General features: G+C 41.8%; 2 protein-coding genes across 9 annotated transcripts in view; one reads left to right on the top strand and one right to left on the bottom strand.

Moving 5' to 3' along the window:
- Positions 1-9,107, top strand: part of lhfpl4a (LHFPL tetraspan subfamily member 4a) — a 61,484-nt gene extending 52,377 nt beyond the window's left edge. Inside the window, exon 3 of the mRNA XM_067237982.1 lies at positions 9,018-9,107. Within this exon, the coding sequence (XP_067094083.1) occupies positions 9,018-9,022 (5 nt within the window). The 3' untranslated portion in view covers positions 9,023-9,107. The remainder of the gene's footprint in view (positions 1-9,017) is intronic.
- Positions 9,108-19,314: 10,207 nt separating this feature from the next.
- setd5 (SET domain containing 5) overlaps positions 19,315-27,166 on the bottom strand; it is a 29,158-nt gene continuing 21,306 nt past the window's right edge. For 5 of the 8 annotated variants that reach the window (XM_067237305.1, XM_067237323.1, XM_067237313.1 and 2 more), the window contains 8 exons: positions 26,792-27,072; positions 26,594-26,650; positions 26,009-26,492; positions 24,813-24,901; positions 23,019-23,371; positions 22,520-22,647; positions 22,246-22,334; positions 19,315-22,079 (listed from right to left, as the gene is read on the bottom strand). In XM_067237305.1, coding sequence (XP_067093406.1) covers positions 21,456-22,079; positions 22,246-22,334; positions 22,520-22,647; positions 23,019-23,371; positions 24,813-24,901; positions 26,009-26,492; positions 26,594-26,650; positions 26,792-27,072 — 2,105 coding nt within the window. In that variant the 3' untranslated portion in view covers positions 19,315-21,455. The remainder of the gene's footprint in view (positions 22,080-22,245; positions 22,335-22,519; positions 22,648-23,018; positions 23,372-24,812; positions 24,902-26,008; positions 26,493-26,593; positions 26,651-26,791; positions 27,073-27,166) is intronic. The other 3 variants (XM_067237344.1, XM_067237358.1, XM_067237337.1) reach the window with 2 other exon arrangements.

The following is a 27,166-nucleotide window of genomic DNA, read 5'->3' as shown; positions in this document are numbered from 1 at the left end:
GATAGACTTTTGATTAAGTAAGGGGAGTGCCGAACATGTTCTGTCGCCGTTTGACTTCCTACAGCTGTGTAGATGTTTTTGTAGTGTCTCGCGTAGGCTACAGCATTGCAGTGAGCAACACTGGTTTGAAACCACAGGTAATGATAATTTCACCCACAAATCGTTTACTTGTAATGTAATGTCATAATAAATCCTACAACGAAAATGTATTTGTGAGGAATGTTTATTTTAATGATTGAAAACAGATGCATCATAGACCACTGTAGTATGTGTTGCCCGGGCAACAGAGGCTAATGTCATGATGCTAATGCTTCAGTGAAATAGTAGACTACCGTTTCCAAAAGTAGATGTGGGCCTACTTCCTTAATAATATCAGCTAATATTGTACATTACATTTCATAATTGTGTTTCACATCACAAAGTAAAATGAGTAAATAGTATTCACCCTGGTCTCTTTGCTTGTGGCGTTCCTGCAGCTGCCTTGCAGTAAAGCTATAGTTAGCCTAGCTATCCCCCAAGTTAACATATGTGAAACGAATGTTCTGCTACAGGTAGTCACGCGTGTTTTCGTGACGTTAGTGACGTAGTGACGTTAGTAACGTCAGTGACTGTGGCTAGCAAATTAGCCACCGTTAGCTTCACTTTTCACCACAAAAACGCAATTTCTACTTAAACCATGCAACGGAACGTAAATAAAAATACAACCAACGCAATCGCTACCAAGACGAACCTTTTGACACCGCCGTTGTGTATGTAGTCCAAATATTGACTGATCCTTAGGGGGGCGAAAATAAATTATAAATAAATATATATGTGAGAGAACAAAGGTTGTGCTCTCGCCGAAGGCTTGAGCACACCCAATAATATATATGTGAGAGAACAAAGGTTGTGCCCTTGCCGAAGGCAAAGCACACCCAATAATAATAATATATATGTGAGAGAACAAAGGTTGTGCTCTCGCCGAAGGCTTGAGCACACCCAATTAAAGCTCAACCGAGCTACCATTGTGGTGCCGAGACTTGTAGGCTTTCTAGGCTAGCTAATTGACGCATAGTCACTTAGGTTGTTTTTACTATCAGCTGATCCTGTTACGAACCATTCGATTAGCTGACAAGATGATACACTAGTTCTGGTTGGTTGGAGAGTTTACGTCGTTGAGACGATTGCCTGATAAAGTTTCTAACTTTGAACTAAGCTACAGAAAACATTTGCAAGAATTGGATGTGCCAACAAACGAAAATGTTTTAAGAAAAAAACTACGTTGTTTGTGCACTAGACTATAGCCTTGCTTGTGTCCAGTGGATCGTGAGGGCAACACCCTCTAATTTTCAGAGCATCCCATTCCACTCTCTCAGATAGATATATTCAGTCATTCAATTCAATCTTTTGGGAAAACACTTGTATTTAACTTCCTGCAATACAAACTCATTTTGAGTGCCAACATAGGCATGTTTGAAATCTTTGGATGTATGTGTAATGTATGTCAGGTTTCTTCATACGTTTTTAATCAACAACAGTGCTGTGTAAGGAAGGTAACTCAAAGTGATTCTCGTTCTGTCTTTACAGATTTCGCGGTGTCCAGGGTAAGTTCCATCCTCTGTTCTGCTGTGGTTTCTGTGCTGTTGTTTATTTTTGTGGCCGTGAGGTATACGTCTTGTATAGCAGTTGTGTGCTAGCCTGTGGATGGTGTTTAAAGCCAACCTTTTTTGTTCAGGTGTACCTCAAGGTTAACAACTACAAGCTCCAACACCTACCATGTTAAACTTGCGTTAGATAATTCAACCTGGTCTGATATACAACCACTCAGGCTTCCCTGCCCATCCTTGTGAGTTGATGCGTTTTGTCACATGAGCCGGCCCTCGCTAAGTGATATTCCACAGTGATTCCAGTCTTTGTCATCTCTACCTTGAGGAGACAGGGGGATGAGGGAGGTGGGACAAGGAAAAGACAGAAAAGGGAGAAGAGGAGGGATGGTTTAGTGGAAAACAAGAGGTGGTAGCATGTTGTATTAAAAGTCCCAGGGCAAAATTGTTCTCCCAAAGGAAGAGGCATACTGCGAATGGAGAGGAGACGTCAATTTGAGAAAGGCTTATTGTGGGGGCCTATGTCGGCCTCATCCACACCCCAGGACCCCCAGGCTAATATGTGTACTCCAGTTTACATATGAAACAAAGAGAAGATGAGGAGGGAAGGGAAATGCTAGCCTAATTACCAGCAGAGCCTGTGTGGAAATCTAAATTCCATATCCTCTCGAATCAACAAATACGAGACGAGTTGTGCATGTAAAATAATTCATGAAGATTGTTAAAAGCAGTGATAACGCTGGAAAAGCAAGGAAAAAGTGTACGCCTTTCTTGTTTTTACCATATATAAGAGCTGTGGTAACTTTAAATGTGCTAGAACTAGAGAGTTTTAAGTCGGGCTATTAATCAGAAGGTTGTTGGTTCGATTCCCGGCCGTGCAAATGGTCCTTGGGCAAGGCACTTCACCCTACTTGCCTCGGGGAGAATGTCCCTGTACTTACTGTAAATCGCTCTGGATAAGAGTGTCTGCTAAATTACTAAATGTAAATGTACTTTGAATATTTAATGCTGAGGTATTTTAGGAACGGTTTCAGCATTTTTTGCATCCCCTCACTTGGAAGTGGAGGGCTGGTTGTTATTGTTCTACAAATTAGTAACTCAAAATGGAAGGGGTGAGGTGAGAGAGGAGTGAAATTAGCTCGGTATGTTTATCAGATGCATCCTATGCCATGAATCCTGACAGAATGCTAAAGTATAGGTATACAAACTGACCGAATGGACCTGTCCAACCTATACATACACACATATTGGTATTAAATGTATGCTATTAGATGTACATAATGCAGGGGTAGAAGGGAAGAAACGTATGCGGGGGGAGAGCATTTCATGGCAGGCCTCGTTTTCCATTTGATGTAAATGCAATGCACCCCCTGCTAACACTGACTAGGAAAGTGTCACATGCCTGAAACTTACTGTGGCTACTCATATTAGTCCCCTCAGTGTACAGTAAGAATCATTTGATGCTGGGATATACAGAACAGACAATAGAGGGGTTGCATTTCATGGCAGGCTTGTTGTATTCCTTATTCCAGAATCTGTTTGTACAGACTGGGATCAATTTTCGGCTGGAAATGTTGGATTTATTTTTATATGTAAGCCTCTGCATTTGCAGTTGTCTCAAATGCAATGCTGACACAAATTAATGAGAACTTACCTCAAGTTAGTTTATTCTTCGACACGACGCTCCCAAATTGTAGATGGGGAAAACAACGTGTCATCGTTCCTTTTAGACCATGTGATGATTCTAAAACTGTTACAGATTTGTAAATAGCCTATTTGGAACTCAACATATGTTTATTACATAAGAAAGTATATAATTTAAACAAATGTAGGCTGTGTAGGCTCATCATTCTTGCTTTATGCTTTATTATAACGATGCACTTGTTGGCAAAGTTATTTTATTGTGAATAACAGACACTGAAGATATTTAATAAAATTAAATAATTTTGCAATGCAGTTGCAGTCCCAGGTTACTCGCTGGCAGGTATTTTGATTTTGGGAAACAGTACAAATTAGTTGACAGGACGACCACTGTTCCGTTGTAGTTATATGCATTTACATTTAGTCATTTAGCAGACGCTCTTATCCAGAGCGACTTACAGTAAGTACAGGGACATTCCTCCAAGTAGGGTGAAGTTCCTTGCCCAAGGACACACCATCATTTTGCACGGCCGGGGAATCGAACTAGCAACCTTCTGATTACTAGCCCGATTCCCTAACCGCTCAGTCACCTGACTCCCATGCATAACCAATACAATCTAGTGTATAATAAATACATGTGACTCCTTTTTGTGTTATTTTCTTCGTTACTAATGTTTATTGAGGTAAATCTTCACAAATTACTTATTCGTGTCAAGGCAGTTCTGTATATACCAGAATCAAATGATTCTTACTGTACACTGAAGGGACTAGTATGAGTAACCACATTAAGTTTCAGGCATGTGACCCTTTCCTAGTCAGAGTTAGAAGGGGTGCATTTTGTGGCAAGAAGGAATACAACAAGCCTGCCATGAAATGCACCCCCTCTATTGTCTGTTCTGTATATCCCAGCATCAAATGATTCTCACTGTACAATGAGGGGACTAGTATGAGTAACCACAGTAAGTTTCAGGCATGTGACACTTTCATAGTCAGTTAGCAGGGGGTGCATTTTGTGGCAAGAAAGAATACAACAAGCCTGCCACGAAATACACCCCCTCGATTGTCTGTTCTGTATATCCCAGTATCAAATGATTCTTACTGTATACTGAGGGGACTAGTATGAGTAACCACAGTACGTTTCAGGCATGTGACATTTTCCTAATCAGAGTTAGCAGGGGGTGCATTGCATTTACAGTGGAAAACAAGGCCTGCCATGAAATGCTATCCCCCCGCATACGTTTCTTCCCTTCTACCCCAGCATTATGTATATTTAATAGCAGAAATTTAAAACCAATACATGTGTATGTATAGGTTGGACAGGTCTGAAAACAGAATAGTCCATAGTAGGTGGGGGATTATTAGGGTTCCTCCGGTAGGAAGAAACCTATTGTTTTTGTTAGTATTATTATTATTTTTCCTCTTCTCCATGAAATGGCTCAATAGCTCAAAAAGTCAGGCCACTCACTACTCCCATACCGCTAATGACTCACGTACACCCATAAGTGGTGCTATAAGCCACGCCCAAAGTCTACTTCAGAGAGTCAGGTGGCCGAGCGTTTAGGGAATTGGGCTAGTAATCAGAAGGTTGCTGGTTCGATTCCCGGCCGTGCAAAATGACCTTGTGTCCTTGGGCAAGGCACTTCACCCTACTTGCCTCGGGGGGAATGTCCCTGTACTTACTGTAAGTCTCTCTGGATAAGAGCGTCTGCTAAATGACTAATGGTAAATGTACTTGATTTCCCCAGCGCCCCATTACTCCAAATTGACTTCACCCTATCTCTAAGGGAGAGCCCGGACACCCTGCAGAGAAAACTCATTTTGGCCGCTTGTATTTGAGATCTCGTTCTTTCGGTCACTACCCACAGTTCGTGACCTTAGGTGAGGGTAGGAACGTAGATCAACTGGTAAATAGAGAGCTTCGCCTTTTGACTCAGCTCCTTCTTCACCACAACGGACCGATGCAGAGCCCACATCACTGCGGACGCCGCACCGATCCGCCTGTTGATCTCGCGCTACATTCTTCCCTCACTCGTGAACAAGACCCTGAGATACTTGAACTCCTCCGCCCGGGTCAAGATCTCCTCCCCGACCCGGAGATTGCACTCCACCCTTTTCCGGTCGATAACCATGGCCTCAGATTTGGAGGTGCTGATTCCCATCCCAGCCGCTTCGCATTCGGTTGCGAACCGCTCCAGTGAGAGCTGAAGGTCACAGCCCGATGAAGCCATCAGGACCACATCATCCGCAAAAAGCAGCGACCTGATCCTGAGGTCACCAAATCGGACCCCCAAGATACTTGAACTCCTCCGCTTGGGTCAAGATCTCCTCCCCATTTAATATTAAATTTTATCCTATATTGGCAAGATGAAAATCGTCAATTTGACTTGGACATCTAATACATGAGAAATTGCACAATTTATTAGATTTTGTTTTGGTAACGTATGGACTACATTTATCAACATTTGGATATTTCGTGATGTATAAACGGAAAAAGGCATCATGTGTAAATTGTGGCCTACTCTGATCTGTAAACCAAACTGACTGGCTAGTCAAACCGTGATTACACCCAAGATTTGCAGAACACGAGCAAAACACTGCTTTGGAGAACTGACAGGATAGCAGCTAGCGCACATGTTTGCATGCATTATGTACCATAGAAAACAACAAGGGCAAAATAAATGCAAACGCTGCTCTATGTGATTGACGCCTGGGTAGGCGCCGCACCAAAACAGCACTCACCTAGAAAAATCCAGCTGGCATTACTCATGGTCCTGCCTGGTTCTCGAGATCTTGGGAAACTCGATACCCTAAAATCCTGTGATAAAAACACACAGACACACAAACACACACAGATTCCTGGCATTATTAGATAGATTTAAACAATAGCTTTTGTAGGGCTGTATTGGCATTGATATCTGAAGGATACAGCCCCTTTGTCACTGGTCACTCAGACACTCGTCTGGGACAGTCGTTGATTTGCACAAAAGGGACTGTAATGGTAAAATGACAATCACACTTTAATGACACAGCTCTGGAGAGGTGGCCTCAACAGTTGAAGAGGAAGTTGAACCGAGGAAGACTCTGAAATTATCATTAAAAGTTGTGTTCATGCAAACATAGTTCTAAACAGCTTTTAATGTCATGTTTGATATGATTTTGTTTCTTATTTTATGTATTACATTCTAGTAATATTTGTAAAACACATGTATATTTACAGGGTTTACAGAGTTTGTGCATGCAGTAGCCCAACATGTGTTTACATATTCCCTTGTCTTGCAAATCAGAATCAGAATTCGGTTTATTCGCCATGTATGTTATACAAACACGGAATTTACTGTGGCAGGGAGGTGCAAAACACTAAACATATACAGATCTTAAATTAAGTAAAAGTACAAAAGTTTAACTATTTCTAAGAACTAAACAATCTAAGAATACAACAATTTAAATATAAAATAAAATATATATAAAAATAAGAATAATGAGCAGCGTGAATGGTCAACAGTGCAGTCGGATACTGAGATAAAGTGGCTTATGCATACTGAATTGCCATTAAATGGACTTATAGTTAAATAAGTGAAAGGCATCACACTTGGCCTACTGCGGCCTTGATTAATGAGTGATGGTCCAATTTGAATTTGTATGCGTTAGACAACCTTTCTTTCATATGGCCGGTGTCCCCATTTTTTGTATGCATGTTTGGGTGTATATAGGAAGAAGGTTTACCAATCACTTTGAGTTGTGTTTACTATACGAGCTCCGGTGCGTTAGGTGCCTAGTTTCATTGTGAATACCTTCGTTAACAATTGCTCTGAAGGTATGTTCTGTATTTGATTATTTTTCATTATTATTGTATTGATTCTCTTACTATTTAGATAATAAACTATCATTGTGCATTTACAGTTACTGGTACTCCTTGTATGTATCTATCACACTACGGCGGTGAAAACCTTGATCTAGTTTGGGTTGATGCGGCTAATACTGTTTTATAGACATACACTTTCGAAGTAGGTTTTAACTTAAGGCCTCTGAGTCACTGGCAGTGGACTTTCCATGCTCCGAAGGTAATACCGTAGCCACTGGGGGTCAGTTTACATACTGTGGTGATGGTTAAGTCCATATCCATATTAGAGATAAACGGCTGATTAGTGAGTATGCATACTTTAAGGTCGGTGCTCTGATCAAGCAGACGATTTTTACCTACGTCCGAGTTCCATGTCATTAACTGTTTAGCGCTCGAGGTTATATACAGGTAACGTACTTGCACATTTCTAAATTGGAGTCAGATATTAATTAGTCAAGCTCCCTGAACATCTAACCGAATTGTTTCACAGCCGGGGACAAACACAAACGTCTCCGGCCTTACAGTTTAGAGGTAAAATCGTTAAACTACCCCAGCCGGGTCTAACTTAAGCACACTTCGAAATTGCTCCAGAAATTATACCCCTCTAGTTGACTTGTTACTTTAATGTTGATTTTTGCCTTCTGTTACGAGAAAGCTGAAAAGCTTAGCCTACTTGAAAAATGTATTCTTTTTTTGGTGAGCACACTATTGTGCAATATGCTGATACTATGATACTATGATATGACATTATTTGCCCTTAGGGGACCACCTAATAAACCTTAGTCTAATAGTTGTATAGAAAGAAATACTATCAGAATTATTGTGATTAATTTAACCAATAGCACCATAAAATACATTCTGAACATTGCTTCATGCTCCCTTTTCATATTATGTATTTCAAATATAGCCTAATAAAACTTAACAGTCTCATAAATAAAAGAAGAAAAAATTATTCAACATACTGAAATTTATTTTCCAGGGATTGGCACGAAATGTCAGAGAAAATATAACCTTTAAAGGCTATTACAATTGTATGTTTTTCTTTCTGTTTGTTTTTAGATGCTTTCATATTCCACTTATTTCTAGCTGGCAGTGACTCATATGTCATAGCCCTTTACACCATGTTCCCCATGCATATCCTCTCACAGCATATCATCTGTTGGACCAATAGAATGTGGGAAAAGATTACATTGATATGTTGATAATAACAACTGTAAAATAAGATCAAGATAATTTTATCTGTATCTAGCAATCACTTTTCCCCATCATAAGCATTAGAAAAGATTCCCAGACCTGGGTTACAAATGTAAATGTTGTGGGGGTGTCCCAGAGCTTGCATTTCAAAGAGCTTGAGGCATTTTGTTGTAACTCACGGTTGTCACCTAGGCCCATATCACTGCTCCACTGGTTTCAAGTGCAGCCATGCATTTAACAGTATATTTAAATAGTAATTGACCGGAATTCCATACTGCACCATTTGATAAATGGACACCATACACATTCCAATTCCAAATTGTGAGCTACCTCTGTGACATTGCTTGTAAAAAAAGGCTGTAGCCTACAAATACTATTTTATTCATGTTCAATTCCTGTCTTTTTTCTATTACTAGTATTTATTCTGACCACAACTTAAGTTCAAAGTGTTCCAGCAGGCTTTCAATCTTGTTATTGAATGTAAACCATTCAATTATATATAAATATTTGATCTTGCAAAACAACTAGACAATTTGATGACTTGTCTGAAATATTATATTTGTTTTCCAGGAACAGTCAAGACAAACAAACATTGCAATTCATGGAATGAATTCCAAAATCCAGAATGTCAACCCCTGAACCTTTTGTGTCATCCCTCTTTATTGTTATTAGATACACCCTGATTCTTCTTTCCTCTTTTCTTAAGTTCTCCACTCTCAAAGTTAATTCTTACATTATTCTCTGTTATTGTTTGACAGATTGAAATTCGGGACTCCAAGGATTCGCGGTTCAGAGTCCAACGTTTCCATTGAGCATCCACCTCCTCCTTAATCTCCAGCCTCGCTTTTTCCTTCTCCTCCTGCTCCATTCCCCCTTCCTTCGACCCCCCCAAACCTCCGCCCAACCCCTCCCTCCTACCCCCCCTCCCTCCTACCCCCCCTCCCCTCCCTTTCTGCTTTTCAGGTTGATTCCCTTGATCTCAGTCTGGAGTGCAATTACTGCACCCAGCTGTTTGTAATATAGAACTGAAAATGAATTATATTCAAGAGAAACTATTTGTCCGCTTGAAGAAACATACATTTAAGAGGAAATACATGTTTAGCTTTACAAAACTCTGGGATTTTTTAAAAAGTATACACAGTATTAGGATCACAATGTTCTTGTAAAGCAAAGTTAAGAATTTAGCTTATAATGCTTGTATTTTGATTCAGAGTGGGAAGATACATTTTTTGCTTTTAAAGGAAACATCACAAAGTGCATATGTACAAGCACACAGGTGCTATTTCTGAGATACATAATAAAAGAAAAAACTAAACAACATTTTAAAACAAAGGACTTTTGTACAGGTACAAAGTAATTTTGAAGTTTGTCTTTTTCAAGATTTTCAACATCCGTCTTTGTACATGAGATCATGTACAAAGAACTATTGTAATATAGAACTGAAAATGAATCATATTCAAGAGAAACTATTTGTCCGCTTGAAGAAACATACATTTAAGAGGAAATACATGTTTAGCTTTACAAAACTCTGGGATTTTTTAAAAAGTATACACAGTATTAGGATCACAATGTTCTTGTAAAGCAAAGTTAAGAATTTAGCTTATAATGCTTGTATTTTTATTCAGAGTGGGAAGATACATTTTTTGCTTTTAAAGGAAACATCACGAAGTGCATATGTACAAGCACACAGGTGCTACTTCTGAGATACATAATAAAAGAAAAAACTAAACAACATTTTAAAACAAAGGACTTTTGTACAGGTACAAAGTAGTTTTGAAGTTTTGACTTTTTCAAGATGTTCAACATCCATCTTTGTACATGAGATCAGATTCCAATAAATAAATGAGGGATATGTGTAAATAAGATGTTTCTATGGGAACAGGGTAAAACACTAGCATTAAAGCCCCAAATATAATATCCAATATCCTAAAACACATTGGAGTTACCACCACCCCTACACACACTCACACAGAAACACAACCACACACACAGTCTGTCATATTCTGGACAGATACATGGAATATAAGGACAAATTAGTTTGTATGTGTTAAAACAACATTCTCAGCTCCAGCAACATATAAAAGGGGTGTAGAAAGTAAGGACTGAGCTGACTCAACCAGGTATTAGGACTGAAAAGTGACCCTGGTCTAAGATCCATCATTTAATTTGAGATACTTTTTGTCTCTACTCAAGGTGTGTTCCTTTCTTTACTTACGGTTTTGGCCCACTGGGTTTTGTTTGTGCATCCCTAGCACAAGGGAAGGCCCTGCATGCTGCATTTATCTCAGGCTTGCAAAGATAAGGCTTGCTCAATGCTCCATGCCCTCCAGACACAGCGAGTGGAGTGTTGCTTAGTCCAAAAGGCAGCACTATGCACTGAACAGACCTGTCGAACACAATTCCAAAGGCCAGGGTGTGAAGCTGAGCGCCCATGAGTTCCTCCTGAGAATATTGACCGCACTTAAGCATTGTCAGAAACTGTGCTGTTCCACTCCAGTTCTATAACATCAACACCCAACCACATCTCAAGGTTCAAAGTGAACAGGTAATAGTTGTAAATTAAAAATTGTAAATTTAAAATAAGTATTATTGCAGGATTCTCCCCTTGAGACATCTGTAACTGGCTGTGTAGTGAGTTCAGTTGCACAGTAATCTAGACAAAATACTTTTAGTATATTTAGCAGACGCTCTTATCCAGAGCGACTTACAGTAAGTACAAGGACATTCCCCCAAGGCAAGTAGGGTGAAGTGCCTTGCCCAAGGACACAGCCATTTGTCACAGCCTGGAATCGAACCGGCAACCTTCTGATTAATAGCCCTATTCCCTAACCGCTCAGCCATCTGACATTATATGAATATAATGTACTTAATATCACTTGGTTTAACTTTTTTACCATGTCTGGTGCTTTTTTTCTGGTTTCACTAGGCATTTTTACAAATACTGCCAACGAAATAGTGTGTTGTTTATTATTTTATTGATGTATTTATTTTTGACATTTGGTGGCTTTATATCTCCATCTCATTGTTAACATCCATGCCAGGTGCCTGAGAGAGCTCCAGATGTTAAATTTTCTCTCATTTATGCAGTAATGAAATTGGACAACATGACTTTTAAATTAGACTGACAGTTTAGTATCCCTCTAGAAGATTCATACAGCTCTGGAAAACAATTAGAGACCACTGCACCTTTTTCTTTCATTTTCAGGAACAGAAGGGTAAAATTTGCAGTGGCCTCTTAAATTTTACCCTTCTGTTCCTCACTCACAATGTGATTCACAGAATTGTCCTTCTCAACTCTTTTAAAAATGAAAGAAAAAGGTGCAGTGGTCTCTCAATTTTTTCCAGAGCTATATATCAGGACATGTTCAAGTGGAGTTTATGACATGGGCACAATTTAAATTTGCAGATGGTCACTTTAAGTTACTTCCTACCACACCATAACTTTACTTCAATCACCCCCAATAATGTTTGTTTCCTGTTTCCTGTTAGTCTGCAGAAAAGCAAATTATAGAAACTTAATGTAATTAAACCATTTATTGATTTAAATATGTAATTCTATGTGCATTATACGTTCAATGGTTTTATTTATTATTTATTTTACCCTTTTTGTTATAGCTGTAATGTTCCTTTCTATTGTAATGAGATGCTGTTATGCCTCTCACTGTTATGAAAACAGAATGTTTATGCAATATTGTCACAGAAGAGTCCCTCATGGCATATATTGTCACACACCAGTTTGACATTGTTGGTGTTGTTGTGTCAGAGAAAATAAAGGAAATAAACGAATCGAATATCATGTTCGATAACAAAACTGTTATTTGACTTACATTATAGCATTCCATTGTTTAAATGCTATTACATGGTATTCTAGTGATGTTTTCTGTTTCATAGTTGTAGAGCGCACAGTGTTTTGCACAAAGTAGATTTGAAAGAAGTAAGAGGGTTGTTGTTACAGGTTTGCCAGTTTTTATGCCTAAACTGTTGTCAACGTGTAAACAATTTTAACTTTAAACAAGTTTTAACAACAATTACAGCATTTCTAAACCAAAAGAGGAGCCACCGTGGATAAATCATAACACCATCATTATTTGGGGATATGGGAAGTTGATGCAAGTTCCCTCGGCGAACGGCTGTGACCTCCCCATGCTACTGTCTTTATAGGGTTTATTTAGGCTGAAACAACACCCCTCATTCCCCCTTAAGTTATGGTAGCTGACAGCCCATGGAATTCCCCAAATTAGATTAGCAAAGGGAGAGAGAGCGAGGGAAGCAGGATTGACATTAAAAGAGAAGAAGAGAGTGATGGACCTCATCTGTTTAAGAACCAATGGCCATGATAAAGGGGCGCTGAACTGTAAATGATGACAAGTATAGGTTTGAATTTGTGGATATTTAAAAATTCTTACACAAAAGCACAACACATAAAAAGAGAAGAGGGGTCCAGAAACTCTGCAAAACACATTAATGTGAAACCCAATTTTGTGGAAACATCTCCTGGCACATAACAAAAATCTCTCCACCCCACTGGATTGGTTAGTGTGCACTGGCCCCCACTATTTATAGTACCTTGACAGTTCTCAATAAATTTTGGCCCGCTGAGTTGTAGCAAGCCTAGCTGTGGTCTGCACAGCGGCACCAAACAAAAAAAACTGATGGGTGCGCCTCCAGTGCACCTGCAAGCTAGTTAACAGAATGGCACAAAAAGCAAAGTTGACCTTGAAGGCAGACAATTTAAAGAGAGGTGGGAGACAGGGGAGACTCAAAGATAATAACAACAGGAGTCCAACGTATTAGCCTATGTTACATGAAAAAAAACAGTATTTGCGCTCAAGTTATAAAAGTATTTTTGCTCGCATTTACTATTGATGTCCCTACCAAAGCTGATATCAAATTTGTGTCACTGAACTGTATGTATAAATTATGAGTAGGGGCCTGTGCCCCAGTTCAGCTTTATGATTCTCAATTCCAAGTGTAGCCCTTAGCTAAATCGAACTGGCAACCTTCAGATTACTAGCCCACTTCCCTAACCGCTCAGCCACCTGACTCCCCTACAATTGGTGGTCTTTTGTTTATACATTTGACTACTCCTTCCTGATACTGCTGTGTTATTACATAACTTCAATTATAGTTCATCCTGTGCCACAGAATTTAACATCTACATTTAACAAATGGAGGATGGTATTCTTTGCAAATCTACAGAGGAATGGAGTGAACCAGGCACAGTAATACTATGCAGACAGGGACTGGGGGCGGACAGAGAGAGACTGATGAAAGAAAGAGAAAGAAAAAAAGAAAGAAGGAAAGAGAAGGAAAGAAAAGAAAAAGAAGCAGAGTAAGAGAGGCCAGGAAATGAATGGAATAACAATGAAGTTGAACCAAAATACTTATGCTAAAGGGAAAGACCAAGAAAAGCCGTCTCCTGTCTGCTCGCATGGGCTGGACCAATGGGACAGCAGGATAGGATAGGGTTTTGGGCATGGGGTCCGGCAGTGACAACATTGCAAGCCATTCCAGCAAACTGTAAGAGGGGTCAACCAGAGAGGTGCCAAAGGGCACAGAGGAGGGCCTGTGGAGGGCACCGTTGGCTTTCACTTTAGTGCCCACCGCCGTCAAGGAGACAGGCCAAGGTATCCTGCTAGACTGGTGTTTATGCCACTCATGCTGAATGGAAGCAGGAGCCAAGTTTGCTTAACCACAGTGTGGCACTGTATGAATGGCATGGGTGCAAAGCTACATTCTAGGTTTATTGGATGGAAATCTGCAACATTGACTACATCAAGGTTGTCACTCATGTTAGTGTAACAGGGGTAGTCGCATCAACCGTCAGAGTTGCTTCATCCCAATCTTTCCCCCCACTAGTACTCAAACTTAAAAGCCCTCTGACTTACAAGCACAACTACTAACCTGCTACATGCAATGCAATGTAGTATTTTACATTGGTTGTATGGTCATTTGTGACAGGTGCCAAATTCCTGCTTTATTGAATGCAAAGATACAAAGCACCAATCAAAACTGATACATTTACATGAACTTGATACATGAACTCACTCAAACATTGAGCTATAGGTGTAGGTGGTGCACCTGTGTGGTCTTATCGACCGCTTTCTGACCACTTCAACGGAGGAGACGTCATCAGGAAATACCCATGTTTATTTTGAAGGCATAGTTTCAATAATCAAGTCTGCTCAAAGAGGGAGCCAGACGTAGTTCCGACATCACCTGTAATTCATCATTTAGTTGAGTCATCCAGGCTTTGACGCACACAATGAGGCTGGAAGTGGACTGCAGTGGGCCCAAGCTCACCAACTGAGTTGTGGTGAACAGTTGGGAGTGGACCACAGGGGGAGTGTGTGTATGTGTTTATGTGCATGCAGCCTGTGGGAGTGTGTGGTCCATGTGTATGTGTGTACTGTGCCTGTGTGGCCAACATCGATGTGTGAGTGTGTGTTGTGCCTGTGTGGCCTTTGTCAATGTGTGTGTGAGCTGCCCATGTGTACTCGGCGGTAGTGAAATAGTCATATTAAATGTGGTCATATTTGTCAGGTGAATAGATAGACAGTTGTATATTCTTCATCTGTGGCCAGGCTTGGTTGGTGTGGAATGCAGAATGGGATAAAAGAGGGGGGGAAAAAAGGGAATGACGTGCACAGTTTAGGTGGGATGGGTCGAGCGTTTGAGATGAGTGTGTTTACACTCCACCCTCGGAATGGCAGCTTTGAAACCTCAGCTCTAAGTCATGTAATTCTGAAACTCAGCCAGTGAGGCCCTGCCTCAATGTGTGTGGAGCTTTGGCAGTCGGCTTGGAAAATGTCACCCCTTACCTAAAATGCGCAAATGTGCTCATACACACGCAATAGGGGAAACCGCAACTGGCTCCCACGGGTCACAAAATGTATCTGTGCATGAAAAGTGTTTATACAAATCCGCATATTTCCTGTGCCCTTTCCTAAAACACACATGCACAACCCACACCCAAACATATGTCATATTCTTGTTTTCTGCCTTGTTATGACGTTTTAGCTTCATGGATCAAAATAATTTGATTCTCAATCAAGAACTCTGTCGCAATCAAAAGATAATGAACACAGACATACACACCCACAATGCACACCAGACAATTTCCACACTATAAAATAAATCACGATCCTTATCGATGTAAATAGAATTGCTGCAATATTGTCTTGAGATGAATGAGTCCAATATGAATCTACCAACAGCCACAGCTAGCTAGTTGTTCTTAAATACTTTATTTAATCTAAATAAAGTTGTCAGAAAAGTTGAAGATGTAACCTTTTATTCTGTATAACATGATACTGTGTTTAGCCTTGTGTGTAGAGAGAGGCCACCCCCAAATGAACTATAGGCAAGGGACCAGGCTTAGGTAAACAGGAAGATCCTTATCTTATCTAAGCATGTCATTGTCATGTCATTTAGTTAGCCTAAGCAGGGCCACTTCAAGACTCACACACACACACACACACGCAAGATCTATGCAAAGGAGTCAATGAAAGAAGAGCCATGTGACAGTTGCATGCCTGTGTATGAACCAATGACTGTGGAGAGCGGTTTCGTTTAAATGGTTAGCTAGCACAACATGCTAACAGACAAACTTTGTACCACCATGGCGTTTGGCCTTTTGTCTCCTTGCGAGCCGGCCGCAAGTAATAAACTTCTTCACCGACTGACTGTGCAATTCTTGATAAAGATTAATATTTCTAACAAAAGTATTTCTAAATTTACATTTAGAAGGAGGGTATAAGGTTGATATAATTAAGCAAATATATAATATGGCTCTGCCAGGGTGATGGCATTGAGTGGGTTTTGCTGATTTAAAAAGACATCTAACACACATCTTAAGCCCATTGGTGAACAAGCCAATACTTAAGATCCTGGATTGGGATTCGGTTTCTTTTAAGAGTTGATGGACCCACATTGTTGGTGTTAGTTAGTCCATTTGATTGGCTCCTAGTATTCCACTGTTTGCAAAAACATTAGTCCCAAATTTTCATGACAGCTATGTCAGAAAAATGTTTAGGAGTCAGAAACTCATTGTTTAATATGCCTCTCTATAAAAGACTTGAACAGTAGAACCAAAAAATTGTTGAGTCATGGTAATTCGGGTAGGAGTTTCCCATTGCAAGTGTGATAGTTATTCCGAACTCAGTCATATACTTCCATTGCTGTCTATCGCCATGTAAGACTCCAGGGTATTGTAGATTAGGTTTGCTTGAGTGTGTATGCAAGTGTGTATGTGAATGTGCGTTTGTGTGAAGAAGCCACCCAGCATGCGAACTGTGCCTACCCACTACCGGACACTGAACGCACCCACAGGGTAAAACGCCGGCATGGGACTCAAATGTGGCCCGCATTCCATGGCCTACTGTAGCGTTACCATTCTGGAAACTGTGCTTTGCTCACATAAACCCAAATGACTCAGAAGAAATATTGAAACATTTAATGGAACTTTTTCCCTGCTCTGAGCCCCAGATGGACCAAACGTTTTTGGACCTGTGTGAAAAAAAAACCAAAATAAAAATAGAGAAGGTTGTGCCAAGGAGTGGGAGGACTTCACTTGGCACAGACAAATAAGCCACAGAAAAAAGAGAACAAACTGAAAAAGAATTTTTGAAGCAAGCACAGAAATGTCTGTTTAGTCCGTTTCCTTAGTCCTTTCACTCACTCTCTCTTCGCTCTCGCTCTCTGTTTCTCTCTCTCTCTCTATTGTACCTTGGCTGTCAGAGCAGGTGTTGGGCAGTGTATAAAAGCCATCTGGAGTAAGGGTACGTAGAGTAGTGAGAATAAAGACTTCTACACACTGACAGGACTCGGACGAACCATCTGGTCTTCCTCCCCCATTGACTGCTGAAGAACCTGTTCCTACACCAGCCCGGGCACCAACGCTCGCTCTAGAACATACGTCTTCACCCACTCGCCACGGTTAGCGTCTGCCGTAAGGAGCTAGCAGAGTGTGAAGCCCGCTTCTAGTCTTAAGGAATTTTTGCTAAGTCTTTTTTTTCTGGTATAAAGTATTGGACAGAATGGTATATATGAGATGTACGTGCAGACAAGGGATGTCAGTGTGTTTCTGGGCTGTCTGTCTGTCCCTCAGTTTCCTGTGGAGCAGTCAGGTGACTCGGGCAGCCATCTACAGACAATCAGGTACAGTAAGATCTCTTGTTTGACCTCCAGATTAGGGTTAGTTTAAATTAATCAATGTTATTTATATTCCAGTTTATAAAATCAGATGGACAAGCTTTTTGTGCTGGTTTCATGAGTGTCAGTTTTCATCTGATTCTGAATAGACATAACAGATTGGCTTGATTTCATGTTGCAATCTTGAACATAAGTATATTACTTTTATTAGCCATATACATTATTTTGGATAAAACAAGTCTGAAGTGCATAGACAAAGATGCTTAAATTTCTTCCCGTTTTTAGGTGTTTTATGCACCTAGGTGTATTCTTACACACAATATAGTGTTTTTGTTTGGGTGTCTCTCACTTTGCATTCCACTGTCCTAAATTCACCTGTTTAGTTTAAGATCTCCCTCTAGTGGTCCCCCAAAATAATAGCGGCAAATTATATGTGGGGGTGTTGAAGGTTATGACATAACTTTGAATTTAATCAAGAACATTCCAAAATAGAAATAAATTAATAACTAACAAGTAGCAAAAGTATAAATAAGCAATCAAATCTAAAGGTTCAATTAGATGTCAGACATACAATTGTATTTAATCTTATTGACTGTGTTTTCTTTGCCCACAGGTATATGCATGTACAAAGAGGTTCAGTTCCAGCCTGGTCAAACATTCTACAGAGGGTGTGACAAGTGCTTCTGCCATGAAACTGGCTACACCTGCCTTTCGTAAGTATCATTATACTAAACATAACACGCACCAGGGCCCACTCAATTCACTTGCAATATATAGTGTTGGTAAAATGTCCTAATTTAAATGTATTAAATGAATTAAATAAAACACATTTTACTTTTCTGGCTGCTTTCTAAGCCCAATGAAGCCTACCTCATGGCCAAGAAAGTGCAAGAGGATTCCAACAGCGTGTGGCTACCGTGTTGTCTATAAGGAGTATCCAGAGTTGGAGTGTCGAGCCTACAGTTGGATTTGGTGATGGGAATGACACTGCAGCAACCCGCTCTCTGAAATAACACTAATCTTGCAGTGGATGTCAAAGGAGCTTGTCCTAAATTGTTTTGTTTTTTTAATCTAAATAGCTTTTGTATGGAAGACCAACATGATAACAAATCAATGTAACACATTTTGTTAAGCGTGCCACAGTATTATGCAATATTTGTCACTTATCACAACATTACCAATTTGTATATCCCATGGCCTATTTAATCATAGTTTGATGGTGGCTTTTAACATATTATCAAATGTTAATTGAAGATGTATTCCTTTTTGAGTACTTTGGTTCTCAATGTATTTGGAGAAGACCACTGTAGAACATTCTCAACCCTTGGTAAGTTTCCTATCCATGTTTCCTCACCTGAGATGTGCACTCTGACAGTTCACTATCCAAATGAAGCAACTGAACATTTAGCTACACGTGGATTTCATAGTAATGTTTTGGCCTTTTGATTCATAAATGATGTCAATACCATTTCACCTCAACGAAGCAATAAAAGAAAGCCTGGTCGCTTTTAACATCACAGTGCAATGTAACAGTACACTGTGGCTTTTGTCCTATGGTAATTCTCTAAAAGGAGTTCAGCCTTTGTGACACAGGCGGGTGGTATAACAGAATGCTAGTTTTCCAGAGTTGGAAGATGGAGACCAACATTCCATCTCACCCACTTACATGCAGCTTTCAAAAAATCTTGTGTAAGTCTGTACAGCTATGGAGACGCATGCTACAACTATTGTGCTTCAATTTACTTTGTATTTTTTATATTTTCTTAATAAAGTATTTGAAATGAAACAACAGTGGTAGTGTGAACCTGATTGAACTGAAATCTGTTTAAAACAACAAAACAGCGATAAGTAGGTCTACATGCAGTGATTTGTCCACAAATGAAATCTCAAAACTACAGTTTTCAAAATACATTGCCATCATGAGTATTTTATTATCAAAATGGATTACATCTGTTCTGAGTTTTAATCTTTTGGGGGGGAGAGGGGAGGGGGGGGGGGGGAGTCCAAATTGTTTCTACTATGCTCTGTAAAAAAACCCGAACAGAATCAACAAAGAAAATTAAATGTCATAAAAAATAAATAAAATAAAAAACATATGCAACATCTAGTTTTGCATGGACTCCAAGGATGAGCAAAACCAGACCCTCTGAACAGATTTGAACATTAGATCCCAACCACCAGTCAGTTGGTCAATCAGACCCAAAAAAGAAATATCATGCGGCAAATGAAGTTTACTATATTTCTTCTTACATGTTTATAACACATCTTTTTTTTTATACAAGTACTTTTGGTTGTACATATGGTTGTTTTTGTTGAGCCAAGTTTTATTTGTTTAATTAAGGTGCTGGTAAATTTGGGTCATAAATTCCTCTTGAAGTCCTCTGTCAAACATTCATGTAACAAGTGAGTACCCTTATGTCGATGGTTGGTTGAAGCGGGTTGGCAGGGGGCCAGACAAGTGTCCCGTTGGCTAAAAACAGTGAGTGCTTCTGTCCCCAGCCTTTCTGCTCCCCCTTTGTTGTTTCCTGGGATGACATAGACATACACTCCTCACTGCCAAATGGTAGGGTCCAAAATTTATTTGTAAATTAGGTCCACTTTTCCATGTTTCATCGCCAGGAGAATCTCCATCTCCCAGTGCATACACAATGTCATTTACGTTGTCTAAAAGTTCCACTGCAGTGGTCATGGCACATGACTGTAATTATTCTTTCTTGCTTCATGATGACCCTTATAAAAAATGAAGGTACAGCATTCTGTGAAAAGGGAAAGTTCTCAAAGCAGCACTTGGATAAAAAGAAAACAAACAAGGAGAACACAGCAGCTTTTTCTTTTTTATATATACTGTCCAAACCATCCTGCCAGTCTCCCCCCTCTCCTGTACTCTTAGTTGGCATACGGAATGCAAGGATTGGTCAGAAGAAGAGAAAAATATATATCTTCTCAATACATTTTCCAATAAATTTTATCCTAAGGATTCAAATAGAAGACCCATCAAGAGTAAGGACAATTAAATCATATTCTGCTTCTTAGCGCCATTTTCCCCTGCATTCCAGCACAATAATAGGTTTGTACTTTTACAATGATGACACTGGGGGAGAAAAAAATAATCTAAATCTCACGTAAAGTTAATTCTAAATGCTCATTAAGAGTGTAACTGGATTTCAAATAAAATCATATATATTTCTTTTTTCAAAACATGACTGTCTGCAGCACCATGAATTACAAGACCTGTACGTCTCAAGTACAATATAGGAAATCTACTATGAAGTAGTACTAGGCAAAATGAAGACAGAAAAAAGGAGGGCGAGTTTGTGTAAAAAGAAAAAGGGAAAAATAAGAAATTGAGAGAAAAAAGTTAAATACAGGTAAAGAATCTTCTATAATTGGCTACATTTGAAAGGTAGCTGGAAATCATATGGAATGAACTAATTATGGAACTCTTGGACTCCCGAGCCCTAAGATGCATCTTTATAACGGATGATAAACACATAAGCTCTAGCTCGTATTTGTTTCCCCTTTCCAACTGAAACAACTTATACTGCAGGACAGACCTGGCTGTTTGCCAAATCAAAACAACTTTGAGACACAAATCAGCTTGAGAATTTGTCAAACCAGGTACCAAAACAACAGGTACACTTCTTTTTTTCCTTAAACTTTATACAGATACTTAGTCAACATTACTTGTTGCCTGTTTACAGTCCGTACAGAGCAGGAAAACCAAGGGCAATTTCAAATTACACATGATTTCTTTAATAATAATTAAAAAAAAACTTTTACATTGCTTTATCCATTGATTCACTGTTGTCAAATGTCAAAGTCCTTGATTTTTTTTATGTGCAGAATGCAGTAATTCCTTTTTGGAGAAAAAAAAAAAAGAACAGAGAAAAAAAGAAAAAATAATAAATCCATACCAGAAGTTCTTTAGCTCCCATTAGGTCTGTACATTTCCCCTGCCAAACTCTTTCATACTTGGTCCTCCACAGGTTTTATTGAGGAGGTACAGGACTTCTCGCACACATTCACACAAGCACAGATACACACTAAAAGCTTCCTGACTGTGTCCTTACTCCCGACCCCTGTATAGGAGGGTGCTGAAACTGACTGAGGGCCGGCCCGCGCTGCGGGTAGTGTTGGCCTCCAGAGGCTTGGAGGATTCTGGATCCCACCTGCAACCCCGCCTGTCCAGGGCTGCCTGGCTTCAGGCTCCGTGGTGCCTGCTGCTGCTGGTTCAGTCTAGAGGCATGGGTCGCTTGGACCCCCACAGAAGCAGCCGCACCCGAGTCAGTTTTAGGGATCCCATGAGCCCTGGAACCAGGGGTAGGAGACAGCCCACTGCTCAAGAGGCTGGCTTTCAGGTGGCTCCCGCTGTATCTATTGGACACATCCATGTTGCTGCTGCTGCTTTGCTGATGGAGAGCACCCCCTGGTGTCCTGGAGGTCCCACATTGGGCTGAGTCTGCAGAGGTGGTCTGGTTGGGGTAGGAGGAAGGGGGGTTGTGGGGCTGCTGGGAGGGGTCAATGTGGGAGGACAGGCGGGAGTAGAAGCCCTGTCCAGAAGGAGGTGCAGCCGAGGGACTGTAGGAGCCACGGAATGGAGATGATGCCGTGCTGGTCTGCAGGAGCACCGGACTGTCCGTCTGATGATGGCTTTCCGACGAGGAGGGCTGCAACCCGATAAAACAGGTACAAATTAAAATAGGACACTAACCGATTTATATCCTTGGGGACATTTGGCTGAACACTGTATGGTCTTATATACACAATATACAAAATGATTTTATACGTCCACAACGGTATCTGATATATCTGAGACTTGCAGGTGACACTTGCCTGATGTGTGTAGACAGATGGGCTGTATCTATGTGGACTCTTCATAGGAGAGGCCCTGCCCATGGTCTGTAGCTCATACCTATCTGCATCTGGAATTTTGAAAGGAAGAAGTTTTTTTTTTTTTTTTACTAACAGGGGACCAGGAGCCAGAGCTAAACATGTATAGTTTTGTAGTTGTTTTGTAAAATGGCTATTCAATGATGCTCCAATCATCACAAAAGTCTGACACTCTCAGTGTCGTTGGGTTGGTGTGACAGTCGTGACCAAGCCGTACCAGGGTCCTTGTCTGCGTCTGCGCCGCCTAGTCTCTTGGCTGTGCGCTCCATCTTGAGCCCCCCTCGAAGGACTCGCTCCAGAACCCCGTGGCTCTCTCTCAGGCGCTCCACACTGGTGGGCACCATCCTGTGGTCAGAGGAAGGCAGCCCCACATGGTTACACTTGGTCAAGTAGAGGGAAAAGGCACTATAATCCCAAACTTCAGAAAATGAAAACCTTAAAATAAAAATGAATAGTACACAAGGTCCCCTGTTTTTTCAGACAGAGCCGCATTTACAATGTAAGGACCCGGTGCACCAAAAAAAAAAAAAATCCTGAGTATAATCTGGGTGGGGTGGAGTTACCAACCTAGCAAAACAGCATGCGATACAAATACAAATATTCCCAACTTCACTCCCATTCTATACATTTCATAGCTAATTATGTTATATTGCCAAGATGGGAATGAGGACGCAAAACAGTTGCATGCATATAGGAAAAAACAGGGGTGTGTTTACCAGTGGCTGTTGCCCTGATGCTGTTGGCCTGAGGCCTGGGAGGAGTTCTGATGGTGATCCGGTGGGGGGCTGACCTCTTCGATCTGGGCGATGGAAGAGGAGGGGTGGGCGGGGGAGGAGAAGGAGCTGTGTGGGGAGGAGGAGGAGGAGGTCGGGGGCTGCAGGTGTGGGTGGTGGTGTTGGGAGTGGTGGTGGTGGTGGTGGGGGGGGCGGGAGATCATCCCTGGGGACTCGGCCCTGCCAGGGCCCATGGAGCCGGGCCGGGTGGGGGTACCCAGGTTGCTGCCACCCCCGCCTGGCTCCGAGTCCCGGCCACTCCCCTGCTTCCTCTTGCGATACTCCAGCAGAGACACCTGGGGGGAAATGAGCTCTGTCGTCATTTTTTGTTTCCGGTAGGTGCGTTTAAACGATGAGGTCATGAAAAACTAAAAACCTGCCACAAAAAGGTTGCATCGTCAGCTGTCGTATGGTATGGCGAAATGTGTGGACAACATGCATACAAATCAGGCATTTCTACTCACCTCGAAAGCACGTTCAATTAGTCTATCTAATATCTGACCAGACTTCAAAAGACCCTACATCTAACGTAAAGAAGATCTCACTTTGTCTTTCAATGATATGCAGGATCTAAACATGGATGGACAATTACTTCATGGAGGACAAAAATGCAATGCAACAACAAAATTGAAATAAACAGAAAGAAGGAAGTACAATGAGAAGCAATCCAAAGTAGCTCTCTCATATCAAGAGAAAACTAAACAGGGTTAATTATGCACATGAATCATCTTCATGGTCAATCATATTGCGGCGCGGTCATACTGGCATATGAGAAAGCGCACACACAGCATTATTACCTTTCAGTTCTTGTTAGTAACTCATTAAATGTTGGAAAGAAAACACTACAAGCAACCTTTCATTATCATCACCATTATCATCCCCATTAGCAATAAATGAAGCATCACAACATAACAGCAACCATTAAAAAGAGACAGAAAAACAAAATGGTAACAAAATGGCCAACTTCAAAAGTTAAAATTCACACCCACATATATATGCTCAGGTCAAACTGAGAGAGAAACTGAGAGAAAGAGCAGACCAGCGGAAATGTCATCATGGCACAGGCAGGCTTGAGGAAGGGCGCGGGGAGAAAAGGAGAAAATGAGGAATCAATGGAGGGCAGGCTGACGAGGGGGTGGATGAGTAGTTGAAGCAACAGAACGAGTAGCAGATGCCAGCTGGCATCTGAGAAAACTGGTTGTGGTAAACTTGGCTTCCTCCAACCATTTGTTGCTGAGCATTGAGGCCATGGGATAAGCTGCAAATTTTGGAGGTGAAGGGTTATCTAATTCAATCTAACGGATGGCCTGTATTTGTATGCCTCTGGATAACCTAGAGGCAAAAGGAAGATTTGGGATGAGCATAGGGTGGTGGGGGAGGCAGGGGATGGATGGACTCTGAGACAAACCCAGGTAGGCTGAACCCCGCATGAGCCTCAACGAGGTTGCTTGCAGTGCGTCCTAGCTGCGTTCAAACCAGAGGGTCAGACAACTCGTGATGACGCGTTTGCGTTTGAATGCTGCATTTAGGACGGAATGACATCAAATGGCCCATGGTTGAGTGAATACATTTGAACATGTGGGATTTGGTTTCTGGGGGGAAGGGGTAGGAAGAGTTGGTTGTATGTATGCAGATGCACAAAAAAAATATAAAAAACTAACAAAACCAAAAAACAACCAACAATACTGACATGCACACTTCTAAGACTGGTAGTCATAACGGGAAAAAAATATTCACCATATTTTGTACTGGCTTGTATTCACTTCTTACTGCTAAAGCCTGGTAATCTGGCTTGTCTGTCAGCAGACTAATGGTGTGCAGGCTGGCTCTCTGCATTGGGAAAAACAGTGGAAGAAAGATTTGGCAAAGGTTTCAAGGAGCAAGGGGGTGGGGAGCAGGGGGAGTGAGGAAAGGGAGGAGATTGGAAATTTGGGACAGGGACGGGGGTGAAATCTAACAGAAGAACACGAAATCGTTGGGGCCAGAGCTAAAGGAGGGGAAGAGACAGAATCCACACAGAAGCGATAAAAAGGGTTCAGTAAAAATCGGTTCAGTTGTCACTCACACACAAGCATTTTCTCTTGCTCCAAACTTTTAGTTTGATTGATTATTATCTGCCCATTTTGTTCAGTTTTGTCAACACGACAGTGACTTAAGTAAGGCAAATTGCCATATCTAACACTAAGTCGGCGAGAAGTTGTTGTTGAAAAAGTATCATGTGTATAGAGCATTAGCCTTTCAATGAAGCACTCATCATCCTCTCACCTACAAGTTTAGCAATTGCTATGTTACATGATGCCTTCTACCATACCGCTGTGCATGTTCTTAAAGATCCCATGACATGCTGTTTTTGGATGCTTTTATATAGGCCTTAGTGGTCCCCTAATACTGTATCTGAAGTTTATTTCCCAAAATTCAGCCTTGGTGCAGAATTACAGCCACTACGAGCAGTCCCACAATGAGCTTTCCTCAGGACGTGCAGTTTCTGTGTCTGTAGCTTTAAATGCTATGAGGAAGAAAGAGACGGGGCTAACTGCCATGCTTTGGTCGTTTGCAAGCCATGACGTCTCGAGGAAAAACCAATATCGCGCTTGCACGGTCGTAGCAAATTTTCTCATTGGTGGGCCAAATTTTCTGTGCGGGAAAAGCAGAGAAAGGGGAGGTAACCTTCCCTATTATGACGTCATAATAGGAACATTTTCAAAACCGAGCGTTTCAGCTTTCATTTTCTCAAAGGCGGAGAAATTTCTAGCCACTGGGGGACCAAAGGCAGGCTAGGGGAACTCATATTAATGTTAAATAACCTCCTAAACTGAACATTTCATGTCATGGGACCTTTAAACATTACAAACATTTACAAAAAGTAATCTCCTAGAACTTGATTGGCAGTGGCACTCTGACAGTACTGATTACAACAACCCACAATGGTCGACTTGCCTTCTTTTTCTGCGGTGGATTGCTGGTGTGGGGCGGTGTGTCGCTGTCCGGGTACCCTCCTCCGTAATTCGGCTCGCCATAGGGCGACATGGAGCCAAGCCCCGCCTCCACTTGGAGGCCTTGCCCACCCACGGTGCCGTAGAACGACTCGGCGGGGGAGAAGCTGCCTTCCGACTGGGATAGGCGTCTGTCGGTGGTGGGGTTGCCCAGGTTGGCGTTGAGGGGTGAGCAGGTATAGATCAGGTTGAACTCTGTCCTGAAAGCCTGCTCTCGGCTCGGCCCAGCGTCTGGGGGCGTGGCCTGTGTGGGGGTGTGAGAGCCCTCTTCTACAGAGGCGGGCCCCTGCGACTCAGGGGGCGCGGCCCCCGCCAAGAGGGAGAAGTCATCGGGGCCAAGGGGCACGGGGCTCTCCATGCAGGAGGAGAGAGAGAGGTCCGGGAACTGGGGGCGGCCCAAATCAAAGTCTGTCCTTAGGCATGGCTGCAGGAAGGAAGGAGAGAACAAAATAGAAGGGAACAAATATTGTTAGCAAAACTCTAATCGAGGACTCAAGAACGAGAGAGAGAGAAAGGGGGACCTACCTCTGGAGAGATGGACTCTGGCCTATGTAGAGGAGAGGCCTCTGGGGACGATATGTTCTGGAGAGTGGAGCAGCAAGACAAATAAAGTACGGTCAGAGACAGGGTAAACACACTTCAAACTGCCGTGTCACCACATGACTCCAGCAAACAGCCTACTACACGTTCTTCTGTGAGTGAGGTGTGTTTGTGTGTCCTTACCTCAAACTGCAGTGGGGTGTTGCAGCGGCTGGTGGGCAGTGAAGGCAGGGGGGAGCAGGCCAGGCTGTTGGGCCGATGCACCCCCTCCTCCTCATCCCCAGGGTAGTGGTGGTGGTGAGGGTGCATGCCCAGGAGCAGGGCGGCGCATGATGCGCTCAGCAGCGGGTCCGAAGGCGGGGGCGGCGTGACCGGTGACAGAGGCGGCAGGAGGTGCTCGATGGGTGTGGCCGAAGCCTCTGAGGCGTACTTTGCCCTCCGTTTCTTGATGGGCGCCGCCAGTTCTGCACGGGAGAGAGATGCGAGACAGTTCCCCCACAATGATGATTCCAAAAGGTTAGATTGTTTGGAACGACAACACGCCGCGAGAGAAACGAG

This window comes from Osmerus mordax, chromosome 1 (genome assembly GCF_038355195.1).
Source record: "Osmerus mordax isolate fOsmMor3 chromosome 1, fOsmMor3.pri, whole genome shotgun sequence".
NCBI lineage: Eukaryota > Metazoa > Chordata > Actinopteri > Osmeriformes > Osmeridae > Osmerus > Osmerus mordax.
The sequence above is the reverse complement of the archived record's forward strand: the minus strand, read 5'-3'. Positions and strand labels throughout refer to the sequence as shown.